Source organism: Brassica oleracea, chromosome C8, assembly GCF_000695525.1.
Source record: "Brassica oleracea var. oleracea cultivar TO1000 chromosome C8, BOL, whole genome shotgun sequence".
Lineage (NCBI taxonomy): Eukaryota > Viridiplantae > Streptophyta > Magnoliopsida > Brassicales > Brassicaceae > Brassica > Brassica oleracea.
Genome location: NC_027755.1, coordinates 37,543,465 through 37,557,879, shown reverse-complemented (window position 1 = coordinate 37,557,879; position 14,415 = coordinate 37,543,465). Strand labels below are relative to the sequence as shown.

The window sequence follows — 14,415 nt, the reverse complement described above, 5'->3', positions numbered from 1 at the left end:
AATACTCCTCTGTGGTATTGTCTGTGTACCTTCATTCTTCTTGCGTCTTGTGTATCTCTTCGTGCTAGATTCACCTTGTTCCAGATTTGTAAATATGCTTACATTCTCATTAGCAGCCTCCATCCTAGCTTTCCTCTTCAGAGCTTCACGGGTATCCGGACGTTCTCCAACCGCAGACAGAGGATTAAACATTTCATTCATATTGTACTCCTCCGAAAACATTGTTGGCATTGCATTACCATACCAGAGCGCATCATCTTCCTCTGCAATCTCCTCCACTTGGATCTCATTATCCATATTCTCATCTACAACAGCATCCAGACCACCTACGTTTTCTTCTTGTTGATCAGCCTCAACAATCTCTTCAATGATTAAACCTTGTGGTGGCGCAGGATCTTCCTCCAGATTATCATCCTCACTCCCAGAATCATCTGCACCTCCATTATCAGGACCTCCATTCTGGATGAGACAAGCACCAGAATCATGAGTCAACATTCCACATGTCTCACAGAAACCACGCAGTCTTTCATACGTAAGCCTGAGCATAGTGTTAACCCCTGCTTCAAATTGAAATTGCCTTTGAAACCTTAGAGGCTCATCAACATTCCAATTGACTCTAACCCTTGCAAACTCTCTCCTCGCCGTAGTGTCGCTGTTGTAATCAACTTCCATGTACATTCCTAGTGCCCTTCCAATGTGAATAACAACATCTTGACTCATGTATTGAAAGGGAATGCCACGGATTTGAATCCACAACGGTATAAAGTTGAGCATCAGTGGGTTAAAAAGTGGAGACCAGCGTTCCATAATCAGCATACGATCAGCAAAGGCCCATGGACCTCGGCGAAGCACCATCTCCAGTGATTCCTCCGTAGGGAAGACAAATTGGAATCGACGACCCTCAGTTAGTCTTCCTTGTATGCCATCTTGGCCCCAAATAAGCGAGAGATTTGCAATGATTGAGCGGATATTTTGTCGCCTAGGCATGACCGGTCTTCCAATCAAGATGAATCGGTTCTCAGCAACAGCTTCATTAAGGACGTGAACAGGGAGTTGAACTGGAGGATCATTAGTACCCAAATTGAGGTTCTGCAAACCCCTTCGGATGTTGTCCGCCATGAGAATCCAATGATCGAAAATTCTCCAAAAGAAATGAATTAATTGAAGAAATTCAGAGGAAAGTGATGAAATCAAAAGCATAGAAGCATAAGCTTTATATATCAAACTTCGGGGTAGTTGAAAAACCGTTTCATCACAATCGTGGGCATCAATCATGGGGATTACATTCGAAAGATGGACTAGTGGAAAATCCCATACCCCTCCATCTCCGAGAACATCGGGAATAACAATCAGAAAAGGGGAGATCAACCGGAAAAATAACGGTTTTTTGTTTAGGGTTGCAATCGCCTTTTCAGTCGCCTTTTTCCTCTCTCTCATTTTTTCTGTCTTTTTTTATTTTGCAATAAAAAGTAAATTTCGTTTATTCTTATTTTCTTTTTAATCACATTTTGTCTAAGAGACCATCGCTAAATACCGCGATAATGGTGCTCTAAATGCACCCGAATCTTTCTAACAAAAATAAAAAATAAAAATTTGGACAGCTTTGCTAAAAACATGGTTATAAATACTTTTTTTTTAACTAATTTTAACATGGTTATAAATACTTTTCAGTCATAAATATGAATTATATGTATTTCTCTTATATTCATAATTCATATAACACACTGACATTAAATTGAAACTGAAAAAAAAAGGAAACAAAAGCATGTTAGCATATATATCTACTAATAACCTTTGATCATTCCATAGGACCGTAGCCATATCCAAAGAACTCCAAAACCTCAAAGAAGATTTTATTTTCTTCCCTAAAAAATCAGCGTGGAAAGTTAGAGCATGGGCTACAACAAAGATCTAACTTCTCACTCTCTTGCTCATCACTGTACTAAAAAACCCTAACTCATATATATACTTATGTACACTTTGGGTCTACTAGATAATGCTTTTCTGTCTATAAACTATTTTTATCAATGTGTAAATGATATATGATTTGCTTGGATTAATACGTTTCAGGCAACATGGACGACATCAGAAATGATGAGCAGATCATAACCGGATCCGCAGGAGAACCCAAAGAGAGGGAAAAATACATGCACTCACGGTGGAATCCGACGCCTGAGCAGACGATGGTGCTTGAAGAGGTTTACAGCAGCGGAACACGGACGCCGACGACACAACAGATCCAAGAGATTGCATCTAAGCTCCAAAAGTATGGGAGAATTGAAGGAAAGAACGTTTTCTACTGGTTCCAAAACCATAAGTCAAGGGAGAGGCTGAAACGACGCCGTGGTGATCAACAAGGAGTTACTACTATTAGTAACGTTCATGAAGAAACTCTACGCAAGGACAACGTCATTGTAGATACGGCAAACAAGGATTCATCATCAGGTAATTAATCTCAGTTTCAACCTTTTTGAGTTTCATCAGACATTAATTTAAACACGAGGGTTATTGAGTAAGTGTTGAACTATTAATTCCGTCCTATATCAATAATTAGTCTCGAGAAGGAGAGGTGATCATCGAGTTATTCACACAAGTACTTATTTATCTCCTTCACCCACACATCCACAGGTAATTTATTCATCTATTTTAGTTCTGTTAGTTGCATAGAAATGTTATAATTTACATATACAAACGTCTGCATTTATGTTTTATGTTAATATACACGTGTGGAAAAATAGTCAGACATTGCATGGAAAGATTTCTATCATGTTATGTTGGGAACAATAACGAAAAAAGTATCACTTTCTCATAAACATTCGGTCTCTTTATTCCAAGTTGATGAAATAACCTCAATATATACCTAACTTTATTTGCCTTTTTATCTCATCAGAAAAATTCTATTGATGATGGGAAGCGGGAAGTATATAAGAGGGGGTTAGAGGAAGAAAAGGAAACAACTTCCCAAAATCAGATACATCCAAGCAACACTTCAGACTTTAACTACCATCTGATAACTGCTTCTAAACCAAGTCAAGAAGAAGAGCAGCAGTACAAGCTGAATGATGATGAAGAAGAAACAAGGAAAAGCCGAACGCTAGATCTCTTTCCGGTTATAGAGAACCAAGAGACAATCGGTTTTGAAGAGAAGAACACAAAACCAAACCAGTTGTACTGCAACTACTGTTATTATTACGAGTTCATGCCTCTGATGAACTGAAGCCAAAGCCCATGTGGGTCGGTTGGATTTATTTAATGAAGGTTTTGTAGCTTTGTGGGAAAAAGGTTTAAGTGATGTTTTTCAAGAAAAGTGTAAAAGAGGTTGTAGATGGAGACGTGTAGTAAATGTTGGGTGGATTATAACCCGAATGTGAAGCTTGGAGCATGTTAAGGTTTGGAGCTGAGACTATATGTCTTAAAGCTTTGATGTTTCGTTGTCTGTGTAAGGAATTTACTTAAATTTTACGTGTGTGCTTTCAGAGCTATTTAATGTGGGTTTCTTGTTCAACAGGCTGTCTTCTTCTACTGCATTTTATCTGCGACTGTCGGAAAGAGAGTGATATTGAGATGACAGTGGAATTAGATACACTGTAAATTTTCGCATTGAATTTACAAGACCTATTAGACTGCATTTAGATATATATATATATATATATATATTAAAATTTATCAGTTTATATTTAGGGTTTGGCCACCCTTTGTTGTTGTCAATAGAAGCTAAGAGATTTTGAACAATGTGTGAGTAGAATACAAAAGTATTCACCAAATTTAAACAAAGCCATATATGTAATGTGCTTAGAAAGCAATCAAGCGATATCCAATGAAATTAATTTTTTGGAGAAACTAGTGGATTTCATCAGTGTTTGAAATGAATGCATAAGTGATTCTCGAAGGGTCTTTAAAGGGGTTGTCTTTATCTCGAGGATTCTTCTACAATATGACACTGTCTTCACAAAATATATATGGTATGTCCAAAGATATACTGTTATAGGAACAGTATTATAGATTATATACAGATTCAAATTAACGAGTAAAGACATTCCCAAACAACAAGGGATCAGTGTCCAGAAAGTGAACCTTGAAAAGCAGCGAAGCAAATCTGACACTAGCCAGATTTTACAGAAGCACCACACTCACTTGGAAGAACCACAAGAATTTAAAAACTCCTTCAAAGAATTGATAAATAAAAATTGGAACCCAGTCAATGTACAAAACTTTTGGACAGGTTTCTTCTACCCTAACTCATTTAGATACATCAACTTCAATGTGTCAAAAAAAATTCACCCATGGAGAATGCTTGGGAAGGCCCTGAAAACGCAGACTAGTCCTCTCTCTACCGCTCTGTTTGGATGTGGATGTGGCAAACTAAAAGAATTTACCAATACAATGAATTAAATAATATACCAGATTCCATGACCTCTGGCAACAATGTGTCAGGTGGTTGCCGTAGTTTTGTTCCTGCGGCACATACAGTCAGGGCAAGGGAATATGTAAATGGAGTCACTAGCTCGTTTCAGCTCAAAACCCTTGGAGTCGCTATGAGACCTCATGTGTAGCATCTGATGTTTAAAACTTCTCCATCTGCCGGTGAATTCAGAAACAACCATTGAGGGACCAACCAGTAACAATAAAACCAAAAAGCATGTATATAGATGGAAGAGGTAAGAATCGTTACCCCAACTTGGGATTGCCAAAGAGTACGGCTAACTTTCGCTTATCAGGCCGAATGGTTTTTGAATGTCCTCCAAACAAATACCTCCGATGCCCCATGAGGAAATGAGGGAAGTTTCCTCCTTGTGTTGTCACAAATACCTCACTGTGGAGACACACTGTGTAATCTAGTGCAGCCATTCTCGATGAGAAGTTCTGAACACAGAAACAAAATTTTATAAGTTAGAAGAGATTCATTCATCACGTGGATAAGCAAACAATGTAAGATCATGGAAACCAGAAGCAGACCTTAAAAGGAGCAAGTTCTTCCTCAGACGCAAGCATCTCCTTCGTCTGTAGATTAGGGAACATCTCGAGTAGTGGAGCCATAGTTCTATTTGCACCATATATCGGTCCAGAGGCCAGGTATATATATGTGCTTTTGTTGAATCCCATTCCTCTAAGAATCAAACCCACCTGATAGGATTACAAGGAAGCCAACAGGAACAAGCTACTCTGCTCACATCATTGCTCACAAGGGTTTGCACTTTGCACAACTACTCTGATTATTCCAGAGCAGTGGATGAATGTAATATGAAGACATTCTTTTAAAGTTTATTGCTTACCTCTAAAGGAGTTAAAGGGCATTTCCCATTGAGTCTAATAGCTCCGGGTCGTATCACACGGCCAGGTTTTGTGAATTTCCCTTTCCACCCCCGTTCTCTAGCCGCAATCATGTCTTGTTTTTCTTGGTTGCCACCATCAAATACACAACAAGAGAAAGCTACCATATCCTGCAAACACACAGATCTGTTTTCAGTATGTGTATAGCCATATGATATAATAAAGCGTTTCTCCTTTACAGGTAACAAACCTCTTCAAAACGAAGATGCACAGAAACGTACTTCCCGGCGTTGTTAGCACTAAGCTCTTTCATTTTCTTCACCAGTGTTTTTCCTTGGGTTAGTATGGGTTTTGCAAATCGCAAAGCGACATTATTGGCCAAACATCGAAATCTCTGGACAGGTCTTGGAGCATCAAACGAAAGTCTATTTGCAAATGGGGAAATTCTTATGACCCTATGCCATGGAAAAAGACAACAAATACTTCAAAAACCTGTGTCCTTAAACAGAATCAAATATCCTTTTACAAGTTCAGAACAGAGTGTGACTCACTTTTCTTCAAGTAGCTTTGGCAGGACTGAATCCCGGTAATAGTGAGTGGGCGCCCATGCTTTAACTCTGAAGTTGTATACTTTGGTCAAGTTATAGTCAAAACGCTCCATTAAGTACTCAGGAACTGTATCAACCACCCGCACATCATTTGCTAAGGTGCTGACAAAGTATTCTTCATCGTATATATCCCCAAATTTACTGCATGAAAAACACCCTGTCAGAAAGTAGAAAAGGGGACGGCTTTGCTGAATTTACAGCACCAAGAGAAGATCAGAAAAAACCTCGGATCTTTCCATATGCTGTGATAATGAAAGTTGGGAATCACAAGAGTCGCATTAAGGTAGCCTGCCACAGCAACCGCATTGCATATCTAAGCAGAGACAAGTCAACAACTTTAAGGCAAGAAAGGTAAAGTAAAACAAATCAAATCTACTGTGAGATAGCAAAGATAGACAAACTGTACCGAAGTCCGCTGCTGATTCAAACCTCCATTTGCCTCAATGAATATGAAACCATTCGACTCAGGCAAAACTACAATTCTCAACAAGAAACAAACAAACAAAAAAAACTCAGTGACACTGTTCCTTATACAGATTATTCATCAAACTGACTATTAACTTATTGCATAAGACGATAACAACGAAAGCTATATGATATACCTCCATTGGACTTGTTGACGCATGGCTTCCACTCCACACCTTTATAAGAACGTTTCCAAATTGTTGATATCTAGAAATGAATACAGTTCATAGAATGATTGAGCTCACAAGCACCGAATCAACCAAGAAAACATCAAACATTCCCACATTGAGATATGAATAACAGAATCAAACAATATGTGGATACAACGGAGGCAAACCTCACCGCATCAGCCGTGGCGTTATCGGCGTCCATCGCCGCTTGCAGCTTAGCGTAAACCTGCGGGCTTCTATAAACGGATCCGGGAGCCGGGCGGCGATTGATGAGGGGACCGGGATCAAACGACGCCGTGCGCATGTGAAAGAGCATACAGAAGATGTAGATGAGAGGAGCGAAGAGTAGAATCCCCTGACGACGGAGAAGAAGCGATAAGAGGATCCAAGAGACGCGGTGAGGGAGGTTCCGATTCGGCTGTAGGAAGGATTTTGAACGGCTGCGGCAGAGAAGAGGAGAAGCAGGCGGAGAAGGTGTAGAATGGCTGCTCCCCGGGAGATGAATTTGAATAGATGAATCTCTCTCCACCTGGGGAATCATTGTTTCCCTCCTCCTCCTTCGTCAAGGCGTTACGCCGTGAGAATAGTATAATACGTTGTTTGAAACATTGCAGAGACTAACACCGGTGAAGTTATCGGAGAGTTTTATTTTGCATATTTATTGTACACTCGTGCGACGGTGGAACCGTGATCCCGTTCACATGCACTTCTCACTTTCTTTTCTTATTTTTTTTTGGCTGCTTCTGTGTTTTTTACAAGTTACCTCTATGAATCTATTTTCGTATTGAATGCACCCTGTTCACATTTATGGTCAGTCATTAGTATCTAAACTAATAATAAAAGGAACATATCCTCGTCATATAGCTATGCCACGTACCTCAAAATAATCAACCAATCATATTCTTTTTTTAAACACAACGAACAGGCTTCATCATATTCTTTTTGGGTCTGCTATTCACGTTTGGGCCTGATTTTTTTTCGCCCAAATTAATAAACGAAAACTCAAGCCGAGGCATGATGATCTCGACATCTTCCTCTCTACCCCTTCGTTTTCTCCGATTGAAAAACCTGAAAAATGAATTCAGATCGATCCACTTCTGGACAATCGTTTTGTTTTCTTAGTTTTAATCATTCATTGATGGGTTCGTTTCGTTTTCTTTGTTTCATCCCTATTTATACGATGATGCCTTTTCATTTAAAAAACCCTAATCGAAAACTCACTCTCCGCAACGAAACACTATGTCAACAAAGCCAAACGGCAAATCGATCATCTCCTCCTCCGACAGCAACGACGAGTCGAAAACCGGATCTAATCCAGTTCAATCCGCCGTGGTTAAAGCGAACGGGAAGATGCATGTTTCCTCCGATGACAATCGCGAACTAATGCTCTTCAACGAAGTATCACTGGGTCCTCAGGAAACGGATTTGCGGTTTCGTCTGATTCACTTCTGGGAAGCTCGAAATCCACTGAAAAAGACTCTGATCGGTCTTGAGATGCTTCTCATCGACGAACAGGTTATTAACCCTCTCGCTTTTGTTGCTGTTGAAGGTATTTAGTATCATGTTCTTCGTATGATGTTGAAGTGATTAAACTCTTGCTTTTGTTACTGTTAAAAATATTTAGTATCATGTTTTTCTTATGATGTTGAAGTGATTAACTTTGAAACCGCTTTGGAGAGCTTCTTTTGAATTTTAATTATGTTATTCTTTTTTTTTTCACTTACGCTATAACTTCATTTATTTGCAGGGGACCGTTATTCAAGGCTTCGTCCCACCGGGAAGAATCAAAAAATTCATGCCGCATATGAGACAAGGCGGTCTCTACACTCTCACCAACTTCTACGGATCCAGAAACAAAGAGGTGTTCCGGGTTGCTGCTCACAGCGTGACAATCTCCTTCTCCCACACTTCCGAGTTGGCGCCCCTTGAGAACAGTCCCGTGGACTTTGAGGAGGACCGTTTCCGGTTCCATTCCTATGAAGACTTCGAAGCTGGTTGTGATATGAAAGGTGATCTTTTCGGTAAGTTTTCTATCATTTAGTAATATGTTGCTTCCACATACTTGGTTTGTTATTTTATACACAATATCTCACAATTAGTAGCTAACTATCTACAAAAAACAATATCTGATTTTAGATTAGGGTGTTATCTTAAATTCATAACTTATTAATTATAAGCTTTCTCAACAACATTCTGCTTCTCAACCTGTACCAGATGTTATTGGACACTTGAAACTGGTTAACGGCCAGAGCCTTGATAGGCGCCCCTTCATTGACGATGCCGAGCTCGCAACCACTCGGCGTATATTGGTTCATGTGCAGTCGCATGAGTAAGTGTTTACGTTAACCTTTTTGTCCAAATCACACAGTACACTATGGTATTTTCCAAAACTGAAAATGTTAATCGTTTGCAGGGGACCTGTTATGAAGCTCTATCTTTGGGACCAAGCTGCTGTGGATTTCTGCAAGAAGTTCAAGTCTTCTGACAACACTCCCTCCGTGATTTTGGTGACTACTGTTTACCCCAAACGTTTAGGAGGTACGCTTTTCACTATCTCAGACTGAATCACACCTTACAATCCTAAATTCTCTGTATAGCCCATATACTTTACCTCTGTGTCATCGCAGTCGTTTGGCTTTGTTCTTTGTAGTTGTTTAATTTTTATAAATATTGCATAGAGAGTAAAAGCACAAACAAAGAACTAATAAGTATATTTTTTGTTTCATTTTCCTTTGTCTATGACAACATAATACTACAGGCACACTTGCTCTCACATCCATGACCTCTTCACGGGTCTTTTTAGACTACGATGTCCAACCAACTAAGGAGTATATCGGCTGGTATGTTTAAAATTTTAGTATACAATAATTAGAACCCTTGCCAGTTACAATCAGTTTGAGTTATGAAATGTTTTCAAACGTTGGAGCAGGTTGGGAAGAAATCCAGATATTGCCAACAGGTCAATGCAGAAGTGGTTACAAAAACTGAGACATTGACTATTGGAGAAATATTCTCCTACATGAAGCAGGAAGCGGTGAAGGTATAAGAAAATATATTTGTTTCTAATTCATTGTTTAACATATTTGTACTTATCTTAGTTGCTTACACATTGTCTTAGGATGCTTTCTTTGTGTGCACTGCGACAATCGATGATGTTGTCCATGACTCTCCTTGGTATTATATAGCATGCGGTGGGTGCAAAACAAAGGCAACCAAAGGGCCAACCTCCCTTATGTGCGCGAAATGTGGCAAGAACGATGTTGCCGGTGAACCACAGTATGAACTCTAACCCTTGATTCAATTTTAGTTTAGCGGTGACTAACTGCTAATATTTTAATGCCAGGTACCTAGCTAAGATTTCTGTTTATGATAAGAGTGATGAGGCTGTTTTTGTTCTCCTTGGCGATGCCGGTCGTGAGCTAACAGGGAAGCATGCGTCGGAGTTGGTTAGCAATTATTTTGAGGTACAAACTCATTACCTAAAAGATTAGTATAATATATTGCCATCGAGTTGTTTATTTACACACTTACGGTCTCAGCTAACAACTATTTTAAAACATGTCAGGCCAATGGAAATAAAGAAAATGGATTCGAGGTGCCCGTTCCGCAAGCTCTGCTCAACACAATAGGGAAAACACACAAGTTCAATGTAAAGGTGACTGAGCACAATTTATCAGGAAGGACGCGGGTAATAACTGTGACGAAGGTCCTGTCCCCATCTGCTCCACAATCTACACAAGATCCAGTTGCTGATCAAATTAGTGACTCTGGTAATGTAACACTTGCGACTGGGGATGACATTATTGAGCCATCCAAAAGCCCTCAAGATTCTGCAGAGGTAGGGGTGAAAAGGATGGGTGATGTTGTTGAGATAGGCAACGCTAAACGTGCTAAAGACGGGAACTAATATGCCTCTCATTGTGGCAAAGAATGCAACTTTTACTACACTTATCTGTTTTCGCTTTTACAGTTTTTTGGCTTTTGTTTGACTCTTTTTCCTAATTCTACTTGAATCTATTTTGGAAACAATTTGTTTTTTAAACCTTTCATAATAGTATGATATAATATCTTTCGTATTAGTACGTTATAAAAGTCTCTGTCACTCATTAGCTTGACCAACACATAAATGCTAGATGTTGGTAACTATTAATTTGGCTAAATGCTTTCCTATAAGTATGCCAGTATACACACATATACATATAGTTGTATGCTTATTACTATATCAAGCTATTCTACAGCTCCGCTATTTCCCCCATGGTATGAGAATATTACTAAACCAAGTAATAAAATATAATTAATATGCCAAGTCTAATGAGACAATCAAATTATAAAAGTTATCTTTACATCAAACTATTCCAAAGACCTTTTTGAGAACTTGGTTAAAAATTTACCATTGTTGTCTATTCAAATTATATTACCATGCTACAGTATAACTTTTAAAATTAATAATCTATAAATTAATATACACTAAAAACTTCTATAAAATATTATAATTTTATAGTTTCAAAATAAATTTTTGGTTCAATTAATATATTGATAAATTAATAACTTCTATAAATTAATAAAAATTTATAGTTTTGGTGTAGTCTCACATTATTAATTTATAGAGGTTTCATTGTATTTTAATTTTCGTAATAATTTTTTTATCAAAAAACAACTAAGTAAGAAGATACTTGAATACGCAAAAGACAAACCACTTTTCAAATGATAAAAACATGGTTAGGAGCTTATTTTGGTCAGCAGATTATCGGAATAAGCACAAAGATTGGAATCAGAAGATGCATCGTTTCAAGATTTATTAAGGTAAATATCAATGATAATCAACAAAGTCCAAACCCCAACATATAAAAAAGAGAGATATGAATTTCTTTTCATTCATAGCCAGCAAGAAGGCTCTTAGTTGTGAGTCTCAGTCCTCGTGCAAGGTTCCCAAGACGTCCTCATCCCGGAAGAGATGGTACCTACGTCCATCACAAACAAACAAAAATTACTTACTTTGAATCCAATTTATCCACTTTTTAACATCCACATGTCTTGCACATGATTCAATATGGTTTTGAAATTGCTATTCTATTCCATTGTTCACTAATCATCAGACTAGGGATCCTTTTTGACATTTTCTAAATTCTAACAATGCTAAAAGGAAGGTAAAATCAATAAGAAAGCTGGGTTTGACTTACTCATTGTCGCCGAGCTTGACCTGAGTACCACCGTACTCGGGAAGAAGAACGGTGTCGCCTTCCTTGACAGAGACCGGAATCAATTTCCCATCTTTGTCCCTTGAACCAGGTCCCACTGCTATCACCTTGCCCGAGTTCAACTGTAATCAACCGGAAACGCTTTTCAGATCTTACAAATGCCAAATCAAAAAAGATCAGATCGTAAAAAAAAAGATGATGAAAGGCGTTACCGAGGAGGCTTTCTCTGGGAGGAGGATGCCGCTCTCGGTTTTAGCAGGCTGGATGACTCTCTGCACCAGGATGCGGTTGAACGTTGGGACCAGACGCTTCATCATTTCTCAATCGGTGGTGAGTGCGAATTCTAGGGTTCTCTGAGTTTTTTATTGGGGGAGACGGAATGTTCTAGGTCGTAGGGTTTAGAGTGACACATTAAAAGGCCAAGGGTTTAGATTTTATTCGCACGTATTGGGCCCTAGAAATATCTTGCTAATTATTTAATGGGCCTAATCTGTTTATAGTGTCTACTATATGCACTATTCCCCCTTCCTTTCTGTGCTTCAACTGAATGAATATAAGTAAAAGATTCAGTCTACGTCTAATAAGTTCAAAAAGCGCAAATGATTGAGGCTTATTGGCCACATTGTTTGTCGCAGCTCGCTAACCCTACAGTGTTTACTTGCTTTTTGCTTTGTACATCATATCAAGGTCTGATCTTATGTGTTTATTACATTCATTGTCTACACCAGAACATGTTCTTATATTTCTTGGTGGTAACCTCAAATACCATCGCCGTACAAATTCGGAAAAAGAGTAAAGAAGGAAGTTCCAATAACAAGATTAGGTACACAGATTGAAAAAGGAGCTGTCTTGCAAGTCATCAACGACTCTAGCCACTTCCATCAAGTTGGCCTTGTGAAAGAAGGTGAGCCATGTATTGCTGCATTTACAAACAAACGAACTCAGCACTTGGTTTTATATTTCATAGCTAACCCACATGGTTCAAAACAAACATTTCTATCAACATATAGCACACCAGAAAGTCCCTAGTATTTACGGAAACTGACCTTCAATCACACAATATCTAGTGACTATGTTAAGAAACCAAATTTAAGATGATAGAGAGAGATTGAAGGAAACTTACAGAGTGGTAAACGTATGGAGACTTTCCCTGGCGCTCAAAATGCTTAGCCATTATGCAGAACTCGACAGGACCCCAATCCTCAGATTCATAGCAATTCCCAAGCGCCGCTTTGTACAGCTTTTATCACCAAAACCCGTTTTCATCAGTTCCAAACAAATATGTAATACAGAGAACAAATCAGCTGTGTCAACTCTAAAGAACACAAGTCAAATGTCTCTGTGAAGAGACAACAAGGGCTAACCTTAGCTGTGTCGGTAAGAAGTTCGGTACCCGCAGGGTAAGACGCATAAAACTGATCTCCCCTGGAGAATCCTGCTCTTGTTCTACAAATCATTCGAATCCGTGCGTTAAATTCAACAACACCAGACGCTAAAGTGATGAAATAGTTCCAAAACCAGAAGGAAAGAACAACAAAAATGAGATCCGAGGGGAAACTTTGAAGGATGTATTACGTGTTGTTTGTGTAGAAGAATGTGAGGGCTGCAGTGAAGCAGTAGAATCCAGCGTAAGAGACAACCCGTCTTAGCTTCTGGATCTTTATAATCTCATTGCAAACATCCAAGATCATCATCTTCGTCGTGGAAGATCCAGCTCACTCAAACCGAGTAAGAATCAGAAGAAAGCTGTGGAAACTCTCTCAGGTATTGTATCGAACACCTTGTGATCGCTTTACCAAAACATGAGCACCTCTTCCGGACAATAATGAACCTCTCGCGAAAGATGCAATTGGGAAGCAAATGGTTAAAACATCAATGAGGCCCTCTATTATCCACCTTCTTTTGGGCCGAGCTGAGATATTTTCTTTTATCTTGGGCTAATACAATTTGCGGTATAAAACTATGAAAAGCATCCCTAATATAAAATTATGTATTGATTGATTCATGTTTGTGCAAATAGTTTTTTTTTTCTTTTTTGAAAGAATCAATTAGGTTGGTAACCACTAAACCACATATTGATTATTAAAACCAATACAAGTTGCAGTATAAGAATAAAAGCCTCCCTAAATTACAATTATGTAATGATCGCATCTTGATTATTAAAACCAACTAGTTTCTGAAATGACGGGTATATTTTTTGTTTTACTTTATTTTTAAAATTTTAATTTCCATATTTATATTTTTTTTGTAATGATATTTATATTTTTTTATAATCATATTTGTGTTAATTGTTTTTAATTATTACTAATAAATACATAAATATACTTAAATTCGAAATTTGTTGCGATATTTTGTATTTGATAATCATTTTGTATGTTTTATAAAATAACCCGTAGATAATCTTAATAGTAAAAACATCAAATTGTTATCATATATAATAACTTTAGTTAACCTTCACCTTTCCATTAACATTAAACTGTAACATATTTAAACAACTTCTTAATGTATATATTTTATCTTTATTTCAAATCATAACTGTTGCCATATATAATAACTTCTAGAAAAGTGGATTCCACCTTTTGTGGAAATAAGATCGATGATAGTATTAAAAAGCAGTAAGAAATGTAATGAAATATATATTGATTGAAGTATTTATTAAGATAATCATTTATATGCAGTTATAAAATAATTAGTTGAACACAA

At 38.0% G+C, this 14,415-nt stretch overlaps 6 protein-coding genes across 9 annotated transcripts; 3 read left to right on the top strand and 3 right to left on the bottom strand.

Moving 5' to 3' along the window:
• The first annotated feature begins 2,075 nt into the window (after nucleotides 1–2,075).
• On the top strand, nucleotides 2,076–3,217 carry LOC106309334 (WUSCHEL-related homeobox 6-like). The gene is made up of 3 exons (XM_013746369.1): nucleotides 2,076–2,445; nucleotides 2,555–2,628; nucleotides 2,891–3,217. Exons 1-3 carry the CDS (start codon nucleotides 2,076–2,078, stop codon nucleotides 3,215–3,217), a joined length of 771 nt encoding a protein of 256 aa, XP_013601823.1.
• Nucleotides 3,218–4,150: 933 nt separating this feature from the next.
• LOC106309849 (uncharacterized protein At1g04910-like) lies at nucleotides 4,151–7,147 on the bottom strand. The gene is made up of 10 exons (XM_013746991.1): nucleotides 6,687–7,147; nucleotides 6,482–6,551; nucleotides 6,286–6,353; nucleotides 6,104–6,192; nucleotides 5,823–6,020; nucleotides 5,522–5,726; nucleotides 5,274–5,441; nucleotides 4,957–5,124; nucleotides 4,673–4,863; nucleotides 4,151–4,578 (listed from the first exon to the last, which is right to left on the bottom strand). The coding sequence occupies exons 1-10, from the start codon at nucleotides 7,053–7,055 to the stop codon at nucleotides 4,431–4,433; spliced, it is 1,674 nt and encodes a 557-aa protein (XP_013602445.1). The 5' UTR covers nucleotides 7,056–7,147; the 3' UTR covers nucleotides 4,151–4,430.
• A 385-nt stretch (nucleotides 7,148–7,532) lies between these two features.
• LOC106307879 lies at nucleotides 7,533–9,556 on the top strand. Of its 3 annotated transcripts, none has more exons than XM_013744962.1 (6): nucleotides 7,533–8,029; nucleotides 8,262–8,535; nucleotides 8,729–8,843; nucleotides 8,928–9,052; nucleotides 9,279–9,354; nucleotides 9,444–9,556. In XM_013744962.1, the coding sequence occupies exons 1-6, from the start codon at nucleotides 7,754–7,756 to the stop codon at nucleotides 9,508–9,510; spliced, it is 933 nt and encodes a 310-aa protein (XP_013600416.1). In that variant the 5' UTR covers nucleotides 7,533–7,753; the 3' UTR covers nucleotides 9,511–9,556. The 3 variants fall into 3 exon arrangements, with proteins under 3 accessions (XP_013600416.1, XP_013600418.1, XP_013600415.1); XM_013744964.1 differs by having other exon boundaries at nucleotides 8,262–8,523; nucleotides 9,273–9,354; nucleotides 9,444–9,550; XM_013744961.1 differs by having other exon boundaries at nucleotides 9,273–9,354; nucleotides 9,444–9,550.
• Nucleotides 9,557–9,600: 44 nt separating this feature from the next.
• LOC106307880 lies at nucleotides 9,601–10,530 on the top strand. Of its 2 annotated transcripts, none has more exons than XM_013744965.1 (3): nucleotides 9,601–9,780; nucleotides 9,858–9,978; nucleotides 10,080–10,530. In XM_013744965.1, exons 1-3 carry the CDS (start codon nucleotides 9,701–9,703, stop codon nucleotides 10,419–10,421), a joined length of 543 nt encoding a protein of 180 aa, XP_013600419.1. In that variant the 5' UTR covers nucleotides 9,601–9,700; the 3' UTR covers nucleotides 10,422–10,530. The 2 variants fall into 2 exon arrangements, with proteins under 2 accessions (XP_013600419.1, XP_013600420.1); XM_013744966.1 differs by having other exon boundaries at nucleotides 9,604–9,790; nucleotides 10,080–10,526.
• A 747-nt stretch (nucleotides 10,531–11,277) lies between these two features.
• LOC106310363 (10 kDa chaperonin-like) lies at nucleotides 11,278–12,117 on the bottom strand. Its single transcript, XM_013747593.1, has 3 exons — nucleotides 11,925–12,117; nucleotides 11,695–11,834; nucleotides 11,278–11,475 (listed from the first exon to the last, which is right to left on the bottom strand). The coding sequence occupies exons 1-3, from the start codon at nucleotides 12,027–12,029 to the stop codon at nucleotides 11,424–11,426; spliced, it is 297 nt and encodes a 98-aa protein (XP_013603047.1). The 5' UTR covers nucleotides 12,030–12,117; the 3' UTR covers nucleotides 11,278–11,423.
• Nucleotides 12,118–12,389: 272 nt separating this feature from the next.
• LOC106310329 lies at nucleotides 12,390–13,557 on the bottom strand. The gene is made up of 4 exons (XM_013747562.1): nucleotides 13,288–13,557; nucleotides 13,077–13,158; nucleotides 12,836–12,952; nucleotides 12,390–12,631 (listed from the first exon to the last, which is right to left on the bottom strand). The coding sequence occupies exons 1-4, from the start codon at nucleotides 13,404–13,406 to the stop codon at nucleotides 12,581–12,583; spliced, it is 369 nt and encodes a 122-aa protein (XP_013603016.1). The 5' UTR covers nucleotides 13,407–13,557; the 3' UTR covers nucleotides 12,390–12,580.
• Nucleotides 13,558–14,415: the final 858 nt, after the last annotated feature.